The following is a 22,812-nucleotide window of genomic DNA, read 5'->3' on the forward strand; positions in this document are numbered from 1 at the left end:
TGTAGTCTATAGTGCATTCAGCCATGCCTGTCTGGTTTCACCCATTCTCCAAATGCCAAGGCAAGGTCAGCAGTTGGCGGGTGGTCCATGGTGAGTTAGAGAGAGGAGAGACAGATGTGGAGAGAGAGAGATGTAGAGAGAGTGAGAGAGAGAGTGATGGAGAGAGGGAGAACGATGTGGATGGAGAGAGCGAGAGAGAGATGGGGAGAGAGAGAGATGTAGAGAGAGTGAGAGAGAGAGTGATGGAGAGAGAGAGAACGATGTGGATGGAGAGAGCGAGAAAGAGAGATGGGGAGAGAGAGAGATGTAGAGAGAGTGAGAGAGAGAGAGATGGGGAGAGGGAGAACGATGTGGATGGAGAGAGCGAGAGAGAGATGGGGAGAGAGAGAACGATGTGGATGGAGAGAGCGAGAGAGAGAGATGGGGAGAGAGTGAGAGAGAGATGGGGAGAGAGCGAGAGAGAGATGGGGAAAGAGGGCGGAGTCGCTGTTGGAAGTTGCCACCAGATGGAGGTGCTGCTGAGAACAGACCACCCAAGTGGAGCGTGTGTGGAGTAAATGTTATCACTGGAGTCATTGGCTGCATCCCATAGGGACGAGGGTGCCTTTAGGGACGTAGCGATGTCTCACCCATAGGGGACATGACAGAAAAGGAGGATATTATATTGAGGCTGTAGTTTTCCAGTATGTTTCCAGTGTGTTTTCAGTGCAGGTCATTGAGATAAAGGCATTGAAAATGGTCCGGGGGACATTCTGGTGTCGGGAGTGTTTTCAAGAGGCAGGGAGGTGTAAAGATCCATTGTACTGTACCATAACCACTCAGGTTTGTGCAGCTGTTGGTGTGTGGGGGGTATTTGTGTATGTTTGTGCCCATTTTGTGCTGTGTCTGTGTGTGTTTATGTGTGTCTGCGTACGCAAATGTGTTTGATTGTGCAAATACGGGTGTGTGCAGGCGTGCGCACGTGAAGTGTGTGTATGTGGTTTACAAAAGGTGGGCTGGTGGGTGGTAATGTGGGTAAAAGACGCAATGCCTCCTTCATACAGCATCTGTTAGATCTGCTAGCTATTCAGTCACTTACATAACACCCCTGTAGTTCTATCATATTACCTCCAACAGAAACGCCATTCACACAGACAGTACTGCAGGTCTGTGGCACAAGCTCGCCGGCCAATACCTGTGGTTCATTTTCTGCTATTCAACACAGAGAACATTTTGCAGTTTTAAAGCAAATTTCCTGTAATTCAAAAAACATTGCTTTGCCTATGACCTGTTAATTTGCTATCTGGGGGGACCACAACCCCCCCCCCCCCCCCCCCCCCCAAACAAAAAGCATGAGTATTATTATTTTGGGGGGCGGAGAGGGTGTGTGTGTGTGTGTGCTAAATATGCAGTAGTGTTGTTGTTTCACACTCTAGCTAAACATGTTTCTGACTGAACAAGGCTCTAGTCTTAGAGACTAGAGGATGGTGTCTGGATCAGGCTTATTGATGGCTGTAATACATCAGGTTTGATGATGTTGAGTAAAAAACAACACCTGTTGACTGTGTTTATGTACATGTAAGTGTAGTGTAGAGTAGCATGAACAGTATGGTCAAGTATGGGGGGTATATAAGTAGGAGCAGACTTTACCCTCTTTCTAGTGGTGGTCTCCTTTCTCCCTCTCTCTCTCTCTCTTTCTCTCTCTCTCTCTCTCTCTCTCTCCCTCTCTCTCTCTCTCTCTTTCTCCTCCTTCCTCCTCCCTCCTTCATGCCTGGGCAGAAGTCTATATGAGGTGCAAAAGACTGATACACACTAAGTCACAGGAGGGAATTATTGTCCAGGTAAGTTTCACCTTTTCCTACAAACTTATGGATGATCATGTTATTCAAACGTTTTTTTATTAATGAATGAACAATTAAAATAACATAGATTCAAGCATCTATAGTTAAATAAAGTCATAGGAATACTACATTTTAAATACAATGAAATATGGTCATCATCAGTCTATGTTCTTAAATCTGTGGGGTATGTGAGAAGAGAGGCCAGTGCTGAATGATCAATGATCTACATCATTCCAAGTCAGTACTAATGTTAATAGTCATGAATTTACTAGTATTGTTCCCCAATTACAAAAAGTGAATGTACTTACTAACGAGTTGTAATCTAATTTCAGAACTTAGTTGTCCATGTAATTAGTTGAGGTACAGTACAATGGAACATCAACACATGAATAGTGGTGAGAAGCATGGTTGTAGTCTGGGTGTTTTAGTAACGCTTTATAAATCATTTATTTAACACAGTAGTTGTGCACACCCTTCATAAATGTCATTATATTACAGATGTTCTGTATGCTCCTAATGTACTAGCTACTGCATAGCTATGTGCTTCCTCATTCAATTAATTCCAGAGATTTAAGAAATACATTTAATCTGAGCATATTTCTCCTGGTGGTTTTCATAAGGCGCGGGTGTATATGATGTAAGACATTCATTAGTCAAAGACGCACAGTGAGCAGCATACAGTAAGGCTCTGTTCCACCTCTGCACAGCCTCACCACCGACAGGGCAGCAGGACCCTCTAGGTCTCAGTTCCCAGTCCTGACACCTTTTTCCTACTTTTTCCCACTACAAAATTAAGTAACTTGCTAGCCTAGGAGGTGACCTGGCCTTATCATTTAATCAGCCATTGGAGTTAGCCATCCAGTGAGAGAAATATTTGTTATTTCTGTCATCAGGGTATCGATGTCTATGTGTAAAATGCTTTCCTGATATTCCCTTGCTTGCCCAAGCTCTTTAACTGTACTGCACTGTACTAAGCATCAGTGGAGACTGCTGAGGGAAGGACGGCTCACAATAACGTCTGGAACGGAGTAAATGGAATGGAATACAAAATAATTTAAATCATGAGTTTGATGTATATTATTTACATTCCACCCATTTAAAAAACTGGAGGCCTCTTACACTTCAATGTTGTGATCGAAAATCCTGGCGAAATGCATAGCACATAGAATAAAAAAGGATTTACCAGATATTGTTCATCCTGATCAGACAGGTTTTTTAAATGGACGATATATAGGAGATAATATACGGCAATCAATGATACCAGACCTGGTCTTCATAGCAGATTTTGAAAAGGCGTTTGATAAAGTATGACTAGAATTTATAAATAAATGCAAATCTCTTATACAATGAGTTAAAGTTATGTACAGCAACCCCAGATGTAAAATAGTAAATAATGGTTACTTCTCAGAAAGTATTGAGCTTTAAGAGGATTAAAACAAGGCTGTCCGTTGTCTCCATATCTATTTATAATGGCCATTGAAATGCTAGCTATTAAAATGAGATCCAACAAGAACATCAAAGGGTTTGAAATCCAGGGGATAAAAACAGTGTCTCACAGTCTCATTTAAGATCTTGATCACTTTTCTAGCCTCTCTGGACTAAAACCTAATTATGACAAGTGTACCATATTATGTATTGGATCGTTAAAAAATACATTGTTTACACTACCTTGTAGTTTACCACTTTAATGGGCGGATGGAGAAGTAGACATACTTGGTATTCACATCTCAACAAAAAAAAAAACTTTCCACAATCAATTTCAATAGAAAGTTAGCAAAAATAGATACAATTCTGCAACCATGTAAATACTTGTCTATTTATGGAAAAACACATTGAATAACTCTTTGGTTTTATCACAGTTAACTTACTAATGGCACTGCCTACTCTAGAAGACTCGTTTTTTAAATCATATGAGCAGAAAATATTTCATTTTATTTGGAATGCTAAGCCAGACAAAATGAAACGTGCCTATTTATATAATGAATATGAGTTTGGGGGGCTAAAATGATTAAACATTAAAGCTTAAACCTCTCATTAAAAGCTTCACTCAAACCTAAATTATACTAAACCCAAAATGGTTCTCCAGTAGATTATTAAGAAAGGCTCATCCTTTGTTCAAAAATAGAATTTTTGCCTTTATACACATTACAACTTCTCATTTCAAATCAAATCAAATCAAATGTATTTATATAGCCCTTCGTACATCAGCTGATATCTCAAAGTGCTGTACAGAAACCCAGCCTAAAACCCCAAACAGCAAGCAATGCAGGTGTAGAAGCACGGTGGCTAGGAAAAACTCCCTAGAAAGGCCAAAACCTAGGAAGAAACCAGGCTATGTGGGGTGGCCAGTCCTCTTCTGGCTGTGCCGGGTGGAGATTATAACAGAACATGGTCAAGATGTTCAAATGTTCATAAATGACCAGCATGGTTGAATAATAATAAGGCAGAACAGTTGAAACTGGAGCAGCAGCACAGTCAGGTGGACTGGGGACAGCAAGGAGTCATCATGTCAGGTATTCCTGGGGCATGGTCCTAGGGCTCAGGTCCTCCGAGAGAGAGAAAGAAAGAGAGAATTAGAGAGAGCATATGTGGGATGGCCAGTCCTCTTCTGGCTGTGCCGGTTGGAGATTATAACAGAACATGGCCAAGATGTTCAAATGTTCATAAATGACCAGCATGGTCGAATAATAATAAGGCAGAACAGTTGAAACTGGAGCAGCAGCACGGCCAGGTGGACTGGGGACAGCAAGGAGTCATCATGTCAGGTAGTCCTGGGGCATGGTCCTAGGGCTCAGGTCCTCCGAGAGAGAGAAAGAGAGAAGGAGAGAATTAGAGAACGCACACTTAGATTCACACAGGACACCGAATAGGACAGGAGAAGTACTCCAGATATAACAAACTGACCCTAGCCCCCCGACACATAAACTACTGCAGCATAAATACTGGAGGCTGAGACAGGAGGGGTCAGGAGACACTGTGGCCCCATCCGAGGACACCCCTGGACAGGGCCAAACAGGAAGGATATAACCCCACCCACTTTGCCAAAGCACAGCCCCCACACCACTAGAGGGATATCTTCAACCACCAACTTACCATCCTGAGACGAGGCTGAGTATAGCCCACAAAGACCTCCGCCACGGCACAACCCAGGGGGGTTTCTGACTAATTGAAAATGACATTTTGTTTAAAGTATTGGCCTTTCTTAAACAAGCCATACAAAGATGGTTACAATTTCAGTTTTATCCCCCATAAAAGATAAAGCAAGTATTACAACAAATGTTATGGTTAAACTCAAACATACTGATTAATAAAAAAAAACATCTTTATGGATTTTTTTTTTACATGGTATTATATTTATTCATGATATTATGAATAGAAACGTAGGAGTTATGTCACATATGCAGCTGTCGAAAATATATGGGAATATCTGCTCAATCCAAATTTACAAACAACTGATTGCAGCACTAACACAAAAATGGAGGCAAGTGGAAAACAGAAATTTAATAATGTGTCCCTGAACAAAGAGGGGGTCAAAATCAAAAGTAACAGTTTGGCCACCAGCTGCATTAAGTACTGCAGAGCATCCCCTCCTCATGGACCACACCAGATTTGCCAGTTATTGCTGTGAGATGTTACCCCACTCTTCCACCAAGGCACCTGCAAGTTCCCGGACATTTCTGGGGGGAATGGCCCTAGCCCTCACCCTCCGATCCAACAGGTCCCAGACGTGCTCAATGGGATTGAGATCCGGGCTCTTTGCTGGCTATGTCAGAATACAGACATTCCTGTCTTGCAGGAAATCACGCACAGAACGAGCAGTATGGATGGTGGCATTGTCATGCTGGAGGGTCATGTCAGGATTAGCCTGCAGGAAGGGTACCACATGAGGGAGGAAGATGTCTTCCCTGTAACACACAGCGTTGAGATTGCCTGCAACGACAACAAGCTCAGTCCGATGATGCTGTGACACACCGCCCCAGACCACGATGGACTCTCCACCTCCAAGTCAATCCCGCTCCAGAGTACAGGCCTCGGTGTAACGCTCACTCCTTCGACGATAAACGTGAATCCTACCATCACCCGTGGTGAGACAAAACCGCAACTCGTCAGTGAAAAGCACTTTTTGCCAGTCCTGTCTGGTCAAGCGACGGTGGGTTTGTGCCCATAGGCGACATTGTTGCTGATGATGTCTGGTGAGGACCTGCCATACAACAGGCCTACAACCCTCAGTCCAGCCTCTCTCAGCCTATCGCGGACAGTCTGAGCACTGATTGAGGGATTGTGCATTCCTGGTGTAACTCGTGCAGTTGTTGTTGCCATCCTCTACCTGTCCCGCAGATGTGATGTTCGGATGTACCGATCCTGTGCAGGTGTTGTTACACGTGGTCTGTCACTGTGAGGAACATCAGCTGTCCGTCCTGTCCGTCTCCCTGTAGCGCTGTCTTAGGTGTCTCACAGTACGGACATGGCAATTTATTGCCCTGGCCACATCTGCAGTCCTCATGCCTCCTTGCAGAATGCCTAAGGCACGTTCACGCAGATGAGCAGGGACCCTGGGCATCTTTCTTTTGGTGTTTTTCAGAGTTAGTAGAAAGGCCTCTGTAGTGTCCTAAGTTTTCGTAACTGTGACCTTAATTGCCTACCGTCTGTAAGCTGTTAGTGTCTTAATGACCATTCCACAGGTGCATGTTCATAATTGTTTATGGTTCATTGAACAAGGATGGGAAACAGTGCTTAAACCCTTTACAATGAAGATCTGTGAAGTTATTTGGATTTCTACAACTTATCTTTGAAAGACAGGGTCCTGAAAAAGGGACGTTTCTTTTTTTGCAGAGTTTATATATATGGGGCATACAACAATCTCAGCTCTGTAGATTTTGCTGCGAAGAGACAGAATCAATATATCATTTATTCTGGTATTTCCCCTATGTAGCTTATAACAACATGCACTTAAAATTAATCTTACAAATAGCAGTGTTTGGCGATTTGGAAAGCCATAGTCAGTCAATAAATAATATAATAATACTCGTAGGAAAGGTTTTCATCTTTAGCTCACAATCTGTGGATACTTTACGATTAGAAAGGTTAAAAATTAAGTAAAACATCACAGAACAATTGAAAAATATATGGAAACCAATCGAGAGTGGTCTATGGTGATAGGTGGGATGGGCTGAGAGTGGCAAAGGGGTGGGATTAAAGAGCTGAGGTCTATGGTGATAGGTGGGATGGGCTGAGAGTGACTGAAGGATGGGATTAAAGAGCTGAGGTCTATGGTGATAGGTGGGATGGGCTGAGAGTGGCAGAGGGGTGGGATTAAAGAGCTGAGGTCTATTGGTGATAGGTGGGATGGGCTGAGAGTGGCAGAGGGGTGGGATTAAAGAGCTAAGATCTATGGTGATAGGTGGGATGGGCTGAGAGGGGCAGAGGGGTGGGATTAAAGAGCTGAGGTCTATGGTGATAGGTGGGATGGGCTGAGAGAGGCAGAGGGGTGGGATTAAAGAGCTGAGGTCTATGGTGATAGGTGGGATGGGCTGAGAGAGGCAGAGGGGTGGGATTAAAGAGCTGAGGTCTATGGTGATAGGTGGGATGGGCTGAGAGAGGCAGAGGGGTGGGATTAAAGAGCTGAGGTCTATGGTGATAGGTGGGATGGGCTGAGAGAGGCAGAGGGGTGGGATTAAAGAGCTGAGGTCTATGGTGATAGGTGGGATGGGCTGAGAGTGGCTGAGGGGTGTGATTAAAGAGCTGAGGTCTATGGTGATAGGTGGGGTGGGCTGAGAGTGGCTGAGGGTGGGATTAAAGAGCTGAGGTCTATGGTGATAGGTGGGATGGGCTGAGAGTGGCAGAGGGGTGGGATTAAAGAGCTGAGGTCTATTGGTGATAGGTGGGATGGGCTGAGAGTGGCAGAGGGGTGGAATTAAAGAGCTGAGGTCTATGGTGATAGGTGGGATGGGCTGAGAGAGGCAGAGGGGTGGGATTAAAGAGCTGAGGTCGATGGTGATAGGTGGGATGGGCTGAGAGTGGCAGAGGGGTGGGATTAAAGAGCTGATGTTTGGTAATGTATTATTGTTATGTGACTGCTTTATATAAAAGTACCATGTATGTAAAATGTGTATGCAAAATGTATACGTAAAATGTATGTATATGTAAAAAAAACAAAAAATATGTGCCACTGATTCCGCTCCAGCCTTTACCTCCCTAATTAAGGTGCCACCAACCTCCTGTGATAAACATAATGTTCTCATTGAAAGCATTCCAAATAATCTTTGTCAGTTTGGATGTGGGGGTTTGACCTCAAGGAGGACTTCTAGAGAGAGCTACTACAAGTAGTTGGGTTTGTACGGTATAATAGCCCCTTTCTTCACCTGGTGAGGGAGCAAAAAAACGAATAGTTTAGGAGCAAAGTGAGGAAAGGGTTCAGTGTATGTGTTTGGAGAAGGAGTGAGGAAACGTCCAGTGAAAATGTACAGCAGCACCGCAGAATATACTACTAGTAGTGAACACAGTGCTTATCTGTTGTGCTCTGAGCCTCTGGCTCGTAGTCACTACATGCCTCTACAGCCAATGGCCACAGCACAAACCTAACTTTATGACTTGGTTCCAGAATGGCTTTGCATATGTTAATAAACTGTAATCTGAGTAAACTCGTCTTGGCTGACTTGTTTTTTTCCTTTTTCATTTGTAGGATAACCCTGGTGGATTGTCTAGCCTCCTCTCCACTGAGACACTGGGGAAGGAGTTTATAGAACTGTTGGAATTCGGACCATCCAAAAACTATTCTGCCTCAAAATGTTGTTTTCTCTAGCCCTCCTCTTCCTGCTAACCCCGTTCCCCTCCCTTCAAACTCCAGTAACTAATGAGAAAAGAAACGCCAAAGGAACAGGAAGTGAACCGAAACCCTACGTCCTACTCACCCTCTCCCTCGCAAAACCAAAAACCGCAGCCACGCTCGTGAATGTCACCAAAGACACCCCTAAGCCCACTCTGACAGCCCTAAACCCAACTGCACTCAATCAGACACATCCAGCCCCCTCAAGCCCCCTCAAACCTCCAACAACCACGCTCGTGAAACTCAACAAAGAGACCCCTAAGCCCACTCTGAAAGCCCTAAGCCCAACTATAGCCAATCAGACACATCCAGCCCCCTCAAGCCCCCTCAAACCTCCAACAGCCACGCTTGTGAAACTCAACAAAGAGACCCCTAAGCCCACTGTGAAAGCCCTAAACCCAACTGCAGCCAATCAGACACATCCAGCCCCCTCAAGCCCTCTCAAACCTCCAACAGCCACGCTCGTGAAACTCACCAAAGAGACCCCTAAGCCCAATCTGAAAGCCCTAAACCCAACTGCAGCCAATCAGACACATCCAGCCCCCTCAAGCCCCCTCAAACCTCCAACAGCCACGCTCGTCAAACTCACCAAAGAGACCCCTAAGCCCACTCCGAAAACCCTAAGCCCAACTATAGCCAATCAGACACATCCAGCCCCCTCAAGACCCCTCAAACCTCCAACAGCCACGCTCGTCAAACTCACCAAAGAGACCGCTAAGCCCACTCCGAAAGCCCTAAGCCCAACTATAGCCAATCAGATTCATCCAGCCCCCTCGACCCCCCTCAAACCTCCAACAGCCACGCTCGTCAAACTCACCAAAGAGACGCCTAAGCCCACTGTGAAAACCCTAAGCCCAGCTGCAGCGAATCAGACACATCCAGCCCCCTCGACCCCCCTTAAGCCTCCAACAGCCACGTTTATCAAACTCACCAAAGAGACCCCTAAGCCCACTGTGAAAGCCCTAAGCCCAACTGCAGCCAATCAGACACATCCAGCCCCCTCTGCCCCCCTCAAACCTCCAACAGCCACGCTCGTCAAACTCACCAAAGAGACCCCTAAGCTCACTCCGAAAACCCTAAACCCAGCTGCAGCGAATCAGACACATCCAGTCCCCTCGACCCCCCTCAAGCCTCCAACAGCCATGTTCATCAAACTCAACAAAGAGACCCCTAAGCCCACTGTGAAAGCCCTAAGCCCAGCTGTAGCCAATCAGACACATCCAGCCCCCTCAACCCCCCTCAAACCTCCAACAGCCATGCTCGTCAAACTCACCAAAGAGACCCCTAAGCCCACTCTGAAAGCCATAAGCCCAGCTGCAACCAATCAGACACATCCAGCCCCCTCAACCCCCCTCAAACCTCCAACAGCCAGTGGTCCAAAGACCACAACCAAAGACAAACCCTCCATCACACTGCCGCATCCCATCCCCATCAAGGTGCTCATCACTTCTGACTCTGGCTGCATCAGTAAGGACACCCAGAGCGACGTTAGCAACCGCACCAAGGAGCAGACCCAGACCCACGAGCTGAAGCTGAAGCCTGGCTTTCCTCTAACCCTAACCCACCGCATCAGTCTGGTTCCTACCTCCTGCACCGGGGGATGTGTGGCTGAGATGGCAGCACTGAAAGGACGTGTTGGCCGGCTGGAGAAAGAGATGTCCCTCATGAAGAGTAAATGTACGACTGGTCTTATTTAGTTACACATAACCGTAACCTCCTAGTCGCAAACCTCTTTCATATAATAACTTCATTCTGATATGGAGATTATCCATGAGGCTAGTTTGAATTAAATCCAGAGTCTTTCTGGTAACCAACATTAACATTTCATCTTTTGATGTTTGCTCTGTCTTGTTTCATACTGTATACTCTCTTCCCCTTCCTACCAGGTGCTTCCTGCTCCAAAGGCCCATGTCCCAATGACTGCAGTGCGAATGGGAAATGTGAGAAGGGAAAGTGTGTCTGCCTCCCAGGGTTCCTTGGTCTAGACTGCAGTAAATGTACAGCTGGAGCTGACTGCAGTAAAAGTCAGTTACTGTGCCTTCTTCATTTGATCTGACTTGTCTTCTTTGATCTGATTGTCTTTATTGCAATTCAGCTAGAGACACACTAGCAACTCATAATCTAAGGTTCCAGTCGCCACACACAAGCACACCACTTAGAATGCATGCCTAATATACATTCCTTCATTCTAAGTTGTATGCTTGTGTGTTTATTGGAACACATATTATTTTCTCTCATCTCCAGAAGGTACCAAAGACAAAATCCAGATAACGGTGGAGACGGTGGCGTTGAAGGTATCACCTGAGAACAATGCTATCACAGAGAGTCTGCAGGGGAAGAAGACCAAGGCAGACCAAATCCTCTTCCAGAAGAAAACAGAGCAAAAGAAACCTACAGCCGCCAAAGAGGATGTTGACATCAAAAGGAAAACAAAAGGGACCACAAGTGTAAAAGCAGGGCTCACCAAGACACAAGCCAAACAAGGGGTTACTGTCACTAAAACCAAAACCACCCATTCCAATGCTACCAAGACTGGACTGGGCCGACCAACCGTCGGACAGGTTCTGTTGAAACACCATGGAGGAAGAAAGCAAGAGAGCAAAGGCAAAACGACAGTTATAAAGAAGCAGTCTAAACCTGACCTGAAGTTGAAAGGAACAGTGAAGGAGGAATCTGCAGGTAAAGCCAATGCTGAAGCTGGCAACCTCCAAGACCAGCCTCAAGCCAATGTCACCCAAAGCACTGTGAAGATGTTTGTGAACAAAACCCGGTCAGGAAAAGAGACTCTGGAGCAGTCGACGTTGGCTGAGAAGAATGTGACTCTAACATCTGGAAAGAAAACAGTCAAAAAGGTGAAATTAGTTCAGGGGACTATGAACGTTACAAAGGTGTCATTGGCTTTTGATAGCACTAAGGCTGGGACAGGCAAGATCACCCTTACAAAGGACATTAAGACAGAGGCAGACATCTCCTCAGGCACATCTAAAACTACTGTGAAGACAGGGTCAGGCAAAGGGAAGCCAGTCCCACGGAAGAGTCAGTATGTTGTGAACATGACCACTGTGGAGACCACCTCTGAAGTCAAAGTCTTCAGCAACAACACAACAACTATCCAGTCTTCCAAAAACACCACCAGGAAAGCAGGAACAGGAGTGGGCCGTGGACTTGGCTCTGTGAAGGTTCAGAACATCACCACGTACGGCTTCACCCTCACATGGTCGGCCCCAACAGCCATGTTTAAGAACTTCACTGTGTCCAGAAGAGAGCACAGGGCAGAGGATGAGGAAGAGGAGGAGGAAGAGGCGGAGGAGGGAGCTGCTCTCGGGGAAGAGGTCAGAGTAGCCGGAGTCATAAACTCCACCATTGAGATCCGAAAACAGAGCCCTAATGGAACTGTGGCTTTCCCCACTAAAGCTCCCGGTAGCTCCAGAGGTAAAGCTCACACAAAGAGGGTGTCCGTTGTTCTCCCCGACAGCGTTCGCTCTGTGGAGTTCAGTAACCTGCGACCTCAGACCCGATACTCCCTGCACATATGTGGCACCACTCCCGGATCCCGCTCCAAGATTCACAGAGTAACCACCATGACAGGTAATTAGGAGAACCAAACCCACATAGAGACTTATTCAGAATATTTCACCAGAACTTTTTATGAATAACTCCTATAGTAATGTATCTTTTCATTCATGTATTGGATAGCCTGCATGTCTCTCTTTTATTTAAACTGTGGCTGCACTAAATCATCACTTGTGTTGAGACAGAATATCCCATTGTATCTATATTTTCTATACTTCACATTTACTGGGACTTTAGTGACTTTTTAACCTTTTCCTTCACCACGTTTCAGCCTCATGTTCGTTGTCTCCAGTACAATGCCAGTGTCGACATATGTGAAAAATAAAGTAAAAAAATGATCAAAAGGTAACCGTTTTAAAAACACAATGACATTCACTGTGACCTGGGGAGCAAGAAAAGACCCACCCTCCTTCTGGCTAGAAACTCCTTTTGAAAATCACAATTTTATTACTTTTAATCCAACCCTGTGATGTCACAGAGAAGCAGTTTATAGGACCTTCCAACTCGTCTTTTTAACACACAGAATATAGAAACGCCCTGTTTTCACACATGTTGACACTGGTGTGGTGCTGGAGACAATGAATATGAGGTTCCTTTAAATATCCTCTTCTGGCCTCTCCTCTTCCTTATTCATTTTCTTCCCCATGCAGGGCCTGAGCCACCCACCGAGCTGGTGTTTAGTAACGTGACAGAAGCCTCTCTTTCTGTGTCCTGGTCCAAACCAAAGAACAAAATCTCCGGCTTCAAAATCACATACTCTCACTCAGTCACGGGTAAGTTACCTTAGCTTTTATCATGTTATCTACCTCTAAGTCAGGGTTTTCTAAAACTCGGTCCTAGGGCCCCTCCTTGACAATGAGTTGAGTATTTGAATCAGCTGTGTAGTGCTAGGGCAGGTTTGGGAAACCCTACTTACTATAAGTGACAAGGTGATGAAACTTTGAACACTTTAAAAATAGTTTTTTCACACCCCATTTGTCAGCACAAGGGCTTCACCAGAATCATTCAAGTGGAATATACAACTTTTGTAGCATTCTTGTGTGCTCCATTAATGAATGACAGATCAGCTGTTCAGTCAAAATACCTCTGTCATCCCCAAACACTGACACTGTTTAAGTGTCAATCATGGCCGGTGTCCCAAATGGCACCCTATTCCCTATGTGTCAAATGTAGTGCATCATAAAGTGAATAGGGTGCCATTTGTTTTCCCCAGAGGACCAGTGTGTTACTATGTCTTTTATCATGACAGGAGAGAGTGGTTCTGTGTCTGTCTTTTATCATGACAGGAGAGAGTGGTTCTGTGTCTGTCTGTCATCCTGACAGGAGAGAGTGGTTCTGTGTCTGTCTGTCATCATGACAGGAGAGAGTGGTTCTGTGTCTGTCTGTCATCATGACTGGAGAGAGTGGTTCTGTGTCTTTCGACCTGACAGGATAGAGTGGTTCTGTGTCTGTCATCCTGACAAGAGAGAGTGGTTCTGTGTCTGTCATCCTGACAGGAGAGAATGGTTCTGTGTCTGTCATCCTGACAGGAGAGACTGGTTCTGTGTCTGTGGATTCCCTGAAGTCCCAGGTGTCTCTGTCCAAGCTGTCCTCGGGGGCCACGTACGAGGTCAGTGTGATGTCCACCATGGGGAAGAGAGAGAGTGATCCCCTCATTGCCATCATGACCACAGGTGATCACCACACTTACCTAGATCTAATGTGCTGTAGCAACTCACCATTACAGTACATCATCATGCATTCTGCTTTGGACGTGGAGTGCAGAACGATCCAGAGTGCATTTGCCTTATTTTTACCCACAGTTTCAGTTGTCTTGCCCTGCAATATGACAACAATTAAGTGTTTTAAAACATGACATAAAGGCATAACAATAATTCACCATGTAAAACACATTGTCTTTGGACTGTAGTACCTGCCCCTCCAACTGTTCTCCAAGCAACTAACGTAACAGATACCAAGGCAGTGCTGCAATGGACCCCCGCCATGGGCCAAGTAGACCGCTTCATCATCAGTTATGAGTCTGCAAAAAGTGAGTGTGGTATCATTTCCTGATGAAAAGATACGGTGAACATACATACAGTAGTATAACTATAGTTATACAGTTCCTTCAGAAAGTATTCAGACCCCTTGACTTTTTACACATTTTGTTACGTTACAGCCTTATTATAAAAACTAAATCCTCAGCAATCTACACACAATAACCCATAATGACTAAGTGAAAACAGGTTTTTAGACATTTTTGCTATGAGACTCGAAATTGAGCTCAGGTGCATCCTATTTCCATCGGTCATCCTAGTTAAATAAAGAATAAAACAACTTGATTGGAGTCCACCTGTGGTAAATTCAATTGATTGGACATGATTTGGAAAGGCACACACCTGTCTATATGAGGTCCCACAGTTGACAGTGCATGTCACGGCAAAAACCAAGCCATGAGGTCAAAGGAATTGTCCATAGAGCTCCGAGACAGGATTGTGTCGAGGCACAGATCTGGGGAAGGGTACCAAAAACTGTCTGCAGAATTGAAGATCCCCAAGAACACAGTGGCCTCCATCACTCTTAAATGAAGAAGTTTGGAATCACCAAGACTCTTCCTAGAGCTGACCACCTGACCAAACTGACCAATCGGGGGGAAAGAGCCTTGGTCAGGGTTGTGACCAAGAACCCGATGGTCACTCTGACAGAGCTCCGAGTTCCTCTGTGGAGATGGGAGAACCTTCCAGAAAGACAACCATCTCTGCTGCACTCCACCAATCAGGCCTTTATGGTAGAGTGGCCAGGCGGAAGCCACTCCTCAGTAAAAAGGCACATGACAGCCCGCTTGGAGTTTGCCAAAAGGCACCTAAAGACTCTCAGACCATGGGAAACAAGATTCTCTGGTCTGATGAAACCAAGATTTAACTCTTTGGCTTGAATGCCAAGCGTCACATCTGGAGGAAACCTGGCACCATCCCTACGGTGAAGCATGGTGGAGGCAGCATCATGCTGTGGGGATGTTTTTCAGCGGCAGGGACTGTGAGACTAGTCAGGATCAAGGAAAAGATTAACGGAGCAAAGTACAGAGCGATCCTTGAAAAAAACCTGCTCCAGAGCACTCAGGACCTCAGACTGGGGCAAAGGTTCACCTTCCAACAGGACAACAACCCTAAGCACACAGCCAAAACAATGCAGGAGTGGCTTCAGGACAAGTCTCTGAATGTCCTTGAGTGGCCCAGATCGAACATCTCTGGAGAGACCTGAAAATAGCTGTGCAGCAACGCTCCCAATCAAACCTGACAGAAACTCTCCAAAAACAAGTGTGCCAAGCTTGTAGCATCAGACTCAAGAAGACTTGATGCTGTAATCACTACCAAAGTTGCTTCAACAAAGCACTGAGTAAAGGTTCTGAATACTTATGTAAATGTGATATATATATATATATATATTTGATTTATATATATATATATATATATATATATATATATATATATATATATATATATATATATATATATATATATGATATATATATAAATTAGCAAACAAATATATATATATATTTTTGTTTTGGCATTATGGGGTATTGTGTGTAGATTGATTAGGAAAAAACTATTGAATCAATTTTATAATAAGGCTGTAACGTAACTATATGTGGAAAAAGTCAAGGGGTCTGAATACTTTCAGAAGGCACTGTAGACCAGTGGAGGCTGCAGAGGGGAGGACGACTCATAAGAGTGGCTGGAAGGGAGCAAAGGGAATGGCATCAAACACATAGGAACTGCTCCAGCCATTACCACGAGCCCGTCCTCCCCAATTAAGGTGCCACCAACCTCATGTAGTATATATTATGTACCATAGCTAGTATAACTACACCTGTATATTGTATACTGTTCTACTCACGTTCCAAGCTGTAATCCAGCCTAAGCTGCATCCCCTGTCCCTCTCAATTGTCTCTCCCACAGCTCCCAATGTAACAGTGACAGTGATGGTGTCTGGTAACTCAGTAGAGCAGCAGCTGAGAGGGCTGCAGAGAGACACCCTGTACACAGTCAAAGCCCTGAGTCAGAAAGACAGTCTGCAGAGCACAGCCATCACTACCACCTTCACAACGGCCAGTGGTGAGTACACAGGGGGGAAACACACTGCACAACATCACATGTAACTACAGCGTAGAACCTCAAAGATCTGAAGCTCCGAGTTACGGACTGACCGGTCAAAGTTACAAACATTTCAGTGCTCCACACGACCTCTATTCCCGACTCGTTGGGATTTCTGAGGTCCTACTGTATAGGGAAAAGAACCAGGACAGAACGTACCTGTATGTGTGATGGTTTGTCCTTCAGCTGTAAAGGCCGGTGAGGTGGGCGCTCGTTCTGCTGTTGTATCATGGAAATCCCCCAGTGTTGCGTTCAGCAGATACAGAGTGACCTATCAGACGGCAGGAGAGGAGGTCAAGGTGAGCTTTATTTCTCACATGATACATTCGTATGAACTTAATACCACAACTATACTGCTACTATATTGTATACCAATGCTACAGATGTAGGATCTTCATTTGAGCCAGTTTGCTACAGCAGGAAAATAATCCTGCCGCAACAGAAACTGTGAATTATGTTTATTATAAGTAATGGACATTTTTATAAGGGCTGATACATTTTTTCTTAAGGGAAAATCAAGTCTGAAATTTCAAAGTGGAAATTACAAGCTTCAGAAGACTTTTTAAACCTCAAATTCCAAACCATTTTTTAAAAATACTATCAAATGAAGATCCTGCATCTGTATACAATGATGCGTCCCAAATGACCATATTCCTATAGTGTACTACTTTTACCCAGGGCCCATAGTCAAAAGTAGTGCACTATATAGGAAATAGGGTGCCATTTGGGACGGACTATATGAGGTGAAACAACAGTGCATGAGGTAAAACAGTTTCAAACATCTGTTTCTCTGGCCCTCTATCTCCCCAGGAGGTGATTCTGGACTCCACGGTGACGGAGTACAAGCTGACTGGACTGTTCTCTATGTCTAAGTACACGGTGCTGGTACAGGGAGAGAGAGAGGGGCAGTACACATCTATTGTCACCACTGAGTTTATCACAGGTAGGTGTTACAGACCAGCGGTGAATTTTGAAAATGTACTTTGCACATGAGTCTCTCCATTTCATCAACTCAAGGCAACAGGGTTACTTATCTTTTACAGAGAATATAGTAATTGTATAGTAATGTTATAGTAATTGTATAGTAATCTTATAGTAATTGTATAGTAATTGTATAGTAATTGTATAGTAATGTTGTAGTAATTGTATAGTAATCTTATAGTAATTGTATCCCCTCGGCTCAGGAAAACTGCGCTTCCCATTCCCCACGGAGTGTTCCCAGGAGCTGCTGAACGGAGCGCTCCAGTCAGGAGAGGTGGATCTTTACCCAGAGGGCAAGGAAGGGAAGGCAGTCAGAGTCTACTGTGACATGGAGACTGAGGGAGGAGGCTGGACGGTAAGATACTTGGCTTCTCTCTCTCTCTCTCTCTCTGTCTCTCTCTGTCTCTCTCTGTCTCTCTCTCTCTCTCTGTCTCTCTCTCTCTCTCTCTCTCTCTCTGTCTCTCTCTGTCTCTCTCTCTGTCTCTCTCTCTGTCTCTCTCTCTCTCTCTCTGTCTCTCTCTCTCTCTCTCTCTCTCTCTCTCTCTGTCTCTCTCTGTCTCTCTCTGTCTCTCTCTCTGTCTCTCTCTGTCTCTCTCTCTCTCTCTCTGTCTCTCTCTCTCTCTCTCTCTCTCTCTCTGTCTCTCTCTGTCTCTCTCTATGTCTCTCTCTGTCTCTCTCTCTGTCTCTCTCTGTCTCTCTCTGTCTCTCTCTCTCTCTCTCTCTCTCTCTCTGTCTCTCTCTGTCTCTCTCTCTGTCTCTCTCTGTCTCTCTCTCTGTCTCTCTCTGTCTCTCTCTGTCTCTCTCTCTCTCTCTGTCTCTCTCTCTCTCTCTCTCTGTCTCTCTCTGTCTCTCTCTCTGTCTCTCTCTGTCTCTCTCTGTCTCTCTCTCTCTCTCTGTCTCTCTCTCTCTCTCTCTCTGTCTCTCTCTGTCTCTCTCTCTCTCTCTCTCTGTCTCTCTCTCTGTCTCTCTCTCTCTCTCTGTCTCTCTCTCTGTCTCTCTCTCTCTCTCTCTCTGTCTCTCTCTCTCTCTCTGTCTCTCTCTGTCTCTCTCTCTGTCTCTCTCTGTCTCTCTCTGTCTCTCTCTCTCTCTCTCTCTCTCTCCCCCTCTCTCTCTCTCTCTGTCTCTCTCTCTGTCTCTCTCTCTCTCTCTCTCTCTCATGGGTTTGAATGCCATCTGATTCCAAAGGTTGACAATCACATTTCCTTTTAAATAGCTGCATTTTGTTGGACATAATACGTGGGGGAATGATAGAATGGCTATGAATGTGGGACATCTATGCATATTTATTTTCTATGGTGAGTCTGTCTGTTCCCAATATCAGCTTTGTGAATGTGTTGCATACTGTAGGTGTTCCAGAGGAGAATGAACGGGAAGACAGATTTCTTCAGAACCTGGAGTGACTACACTACCGGCTTTGGAAACCTCAGCGAGGAGTTCTGGCTCGGTAAGGTTCAACTCAATGCTGCAGATCCACTCAAAGTCCTCAGAAGAGGACAAACAGGAAACTGTAGTTCAGGGATGGGGTCATTTCTATTATCATTTCAGTAAATTCAGGAAGTAAACAAATACATTTTCCAATTTTCTTTAATCCTTCTCTATGAGAACATTTTTAAATAGGAATTTCAGTCCACTTCTTGTATTGACTGAATAGAGGACATGCATGAAGATGACGGCCCCCATGTACTTACCACAAATACCTCATTTGCTAAGTTCGTCCTATTACACAGTGGTTTCCATTATTCTTGTTTGGAATCTGCATTAGCTTCAGTAAATCTCCAAGATGGTGGCAATTTGAAAAAAAAATAATGGAAAAGTAAATTGTGCTGATTTACTGGCACATTGAGCCATGTCGCGCTCCGTAGTTTAAAAACTCTGTGGGTAATGCTAAAACAATGACTGCATATCCAGATTCCTCCTTCTTTACCCACCCTCACCATTGAAATGGAATTGACCCCAACCATGCTAACTGCATCAAAAGGGAGGCTACTACCAAAGCGTACAGTATGTACTCTACATAGCTCACAGCTTGAACATAGAGTACATACTATATGTTTTAAATGATGTCCTAATCTTCTCTCTCTCTATCTCTCATCCATCCAGGTAATGAGCTGCTTCACAACCTGACCAGCATGGGCCCAGTGAGCCTGAGAGTGGACCTGCGTTCAGGCAACGACACGGCCTACGCCCATTACTCCAGCTTCACCATCGACTCAGTGGACAAACACTACGCCATCGAGGTGTCTGGATACACCGGCACTGCAGGTAAAAAGATGTACACTAGCCAAGATAGAATGTGAGGACAGAGCCTAGCAGAGCAGAATGTACACTAGCCAAGATAGAATGTGAGGACAGAGCCTAGCAGAGCAGAATGTACACTAGCCAAGATAGAATGTGAGGACAGAGCCTAGCAGAGCAGAATGTACACTAGCCAAGATAGAATGTGAGGACAGAGCCTAGCAGAGCAGAATGTACACTAGCCAAGATAGAATGTGAGGACAGAGCCTAGCAGAGCAGGTGCTTAAGGTTGAGGAACCAAAACTCAAATAGCTCACAAACAAATATTCAATATGAGGTCAATCCCATTCACAACATTTCACTAAAGTAAACATTTTACTGAAGTGGAGGGTGGGAATGGTCCCTCACTCTACAAATCCTGAATTGTACTTCTTTCTTTCTTCCCCATCACGTCTATAAGGTGACTCCATGAGGTACCACAACGGGCGCCCATTCTCCACCAGAGACAAGGAACCCCACCCCCTGGGCATCCACTGTGCCAGGGCCTACATGGGCGGCTGGTGGTACAAAAACTGCTACAAGACCAACCTCAACGGCCTCTATGGCACCAACAGCAACAACCAGGTACCACTAGTACCAGTATCATCCCACTAAGTGCTTTTGTCGTTGCTTTGACATTTTGATTACAGTACCTTTCCTGGTCTTTGTTATTGCAAGACAGCACCCCAATGCTGATATGCTATAAACACTGCACCACATCTCCAGTGTTTCAATTTGATCCATAGAGAATGATAGAGGACTCTTCTTTGTATCTGTTCAATTATGGCATCTGTGAGCGCATGGGCAGCACCATTACGGCCATCTTCATTTTTAATTAGTACATTTTTTTATTCTACTACTTCTATGAGTTGGTAAACAAACTGAAAAGGTGCACACTGCCACATGGAGTGTGTTGTTTGAACAGATATAAAGCCAAGGTTGGTGATCTACTGCCACCTGCAGTTATGGAATGTTTGCTCATGTATAATTAATTGGCTGATCCCTCAGATGGAATTATGTGATCCTTCATTAACCCATAGGAAGTCCCACCCAGTTGACTACTTCAAAATGGTGAAATTTCTCAATGACGATGCCCATGCTAAAATGGGATTTTAGGCACTAGAGTCCTCTATCTATCTCTATGATTTGAACAGACTTCTTATTTGATGTTGTGTCATCTGCTATCAACTCCTATCAACTAATGTAACTGAATTTAAGTTTTGTCAACTCAACTTAATCTACTAAATGAACGTAACTCAACTGCTTGTGCTGTGTTATAGGGTGTGGTGTGGATAGACTGGAAGGGCAAAGACTCGTCCATTCCCTTTACTGAGATGAAGTTCCGACCGGCCGGGATCTCCATCACAACCCACGGATAAGACTGTCCTCTGACTCGTCCACCCCTAAAACCCTTTCTTTGAGAAACAGGAAAGTGGAGCACCAAGAGACCATAAACGTGTGGATGTTGCACTTCCTGCATCTCAAATTCCACCTCAACTTGCATGTCCAGTGGTCTTAACAGCCGTCACGACAGACAGCGTATCAGTCTGTACTTGTACTGTACAGTGCAGTGCACCAGGCTCCTGTTCTGTACCTTTATCATGCTGTCTCTCTCAGCTGTATCTGTAGACAGGAAATATTTGTGATTGCAGCATTTTGTATAGTATTGTTTTATGACCCAACTCTTACCGTCTCCAACTCAATGACTGTTCTACTGCTCTGACCCCAAAGCATCTCTACCTGATGCACATCACATGGTTACCCACCCCACTACTACTGTAATAAAACATGCACTGTCTCACTATTGCAATAAATGAGGCAAATTAATGCCTGGATGGAGATGGGTTTTTTGTACTCAACTATGTGAGTGGTGTTGTGTGTGTGTGTGACTAATCTGCTAACACGATTCTTCAGGTGTTGTCAAGGTTACTCATCACCATGTGTAGTTCACCTGTGCTAGACATGCTTATTTCACATATTTCAGTTCTGATCACAAATACAGTATTTTGTGAACTGATTTGAAACATTTAGACAAGAAGAGAGAGAGTGCAGGAGATGGCCTCTGACAGGTTAGTATCAGTAATAAGATGGTGAAATCATCCTTACTAAACACATTTCCAGTTGACAGTTATGCAATATGACACGCACACTCGGGCTAAGTCCCTAATGGCACCCTATTCCCTATGCAGTGCACTACTTTTGATCAGGGCCCATAGGGAATAGGGTGTATATGGCCTATAGGGAATAGGATGCCACCTACACAAACTGAGGCTATACATCCCTGGTGTGTTTCTGTCACCATCAGCATTTACAATCAGTGACAATCTAATTCACTTCTCCCTCCTCCAATAGGCATTTAGTTCCTGATCTAACAACTCAGCACACTCTGCTCTGAAATGTCAATTTATCAACGACTCACAGGAAAGAAGATGAGTCAATATGGAGCTCAACTCCGTGAGGTCTCTAGCACTGCAGCATCCAGGGGAAAGATAAATGAGGGTGAATGTATGAAGCTATTGGCTTGTCACGTCTTACCACAGAAGCACCGACTGAGTATGTTCCAACTATTGAACAGACATTTTGCAGCAGAATGGCTTCAGTCACAAAGCTCAGCATTCTACTGGCCGTTGATGCCTATGAAATGAAAGAACAAGGTGAAGAATCCTCCTTTTCCACGACTCCTGTGGGTGAAGACTACTGGTTGATCACCAGATCCTCACCTGAAGAGAGTCTGATGCTGTGAATACCTCTAACCCTTCACCTGAAGAGAGTCTGCTGCTGTGAATTCCTGTTCCCAAGAAAGCTAAGGTAACTGAGCTAAACAACTACCGCCCCGTAGCACTCACATCCGTCATCATGAAGTGCTTTGAGAGACTAGTCAAGGACCATATCACCTCCACCCTACCTGACACCCTAGACCCACTCCAATTTGCTTACCGCCCAAATAGGTCCACAGACGATGCAATCTCAACCACACTGCACACTGCCCTAACCCATCTGGACAAGAGGAATACCTATGTGAGAATGCTGTTCATCGACTACAGCTCGGCATTCAACACCATAGTACCCTCCAAGCTCGTCATCAAGCTCGAGACCCTGGGTCTCGACCCCGCCCTGTGCAACTGGGTACTGGACTTCCTGACGGGCCGCCCCCAGGTGGTGAGGGTAGGCAACAACATCTCCTCCCCGCTGATCCTCAACA

At 44.9% G+C, this 22,812-nt stretch overlaps 1 protein-coding gene across 3 annotated transcripts; it reads left to right on the top strand.

Moving 5' to 3' along the window:
- Nucleotides 1-1,672: 1,672 nt before the first annotated feature.
- On the top strand, nt 1,673-21,451 carry LOC110534026 (tenascin). Of its 3 annotated transcripts, none has more exons than XM_036937254.1 (15): nt 1,673-1,820; nt 8,503-10,323; nt 10,533-10,670; nt 10,891-12,234; nt 12,870-12,992; nt 13,716-13,892; nt 14,129-14,248; nt 16,161-16,316; nt 16,542-16,654; nt 17,166-17,298; nt 17,540-17,691; nt 18,684-18,780; nt 19,437-19,598; nt 20,032-20,195; nt 20,891-21,451. In XM_036937254.1, exons 2-15 carry the CDS (start codon nt 8,607-8,609, stop codon nt 20,987-20,989), a joined length of 4,695 nt encoding a protein of 1,564 aa, XP_036793149.1. In that variant the 5' UTR covers nt 1,673-1,820; nt 8,503-8,606; the 3' UTR covers nt 20,990-21,451. The 3 variants fall into 3 exon arrangements, with proteins under 3 accessions (XP_036793149.1, XP_036793155.1, XP_036793153.1); XM_036937260.1 differs by having other exon boundaries at nt 13,749-13,892; XM_036937258.1 differs by having other exon boundaries at nt 10,894-12,234.
- Nucleotides 21,452-22,812: the final 1,361 nt, after the last annotated feature.

This window comes from Oncorhynchus mykiss, chromosome 2, assembly GCF_013265735.2.
Source record: "Oncorhynchus mykiss isolate Arlee chromosome 2, USDA_OmykA_1.1, whole genome shotgun sequence".
Classification (NCBI taxonomy): Eukaryota; Metazoa; Chordata; class Actinopteri; order Salmoniformes; family Salmonidae; genus Oncorhynchus; species Oncorhynchus mykiss.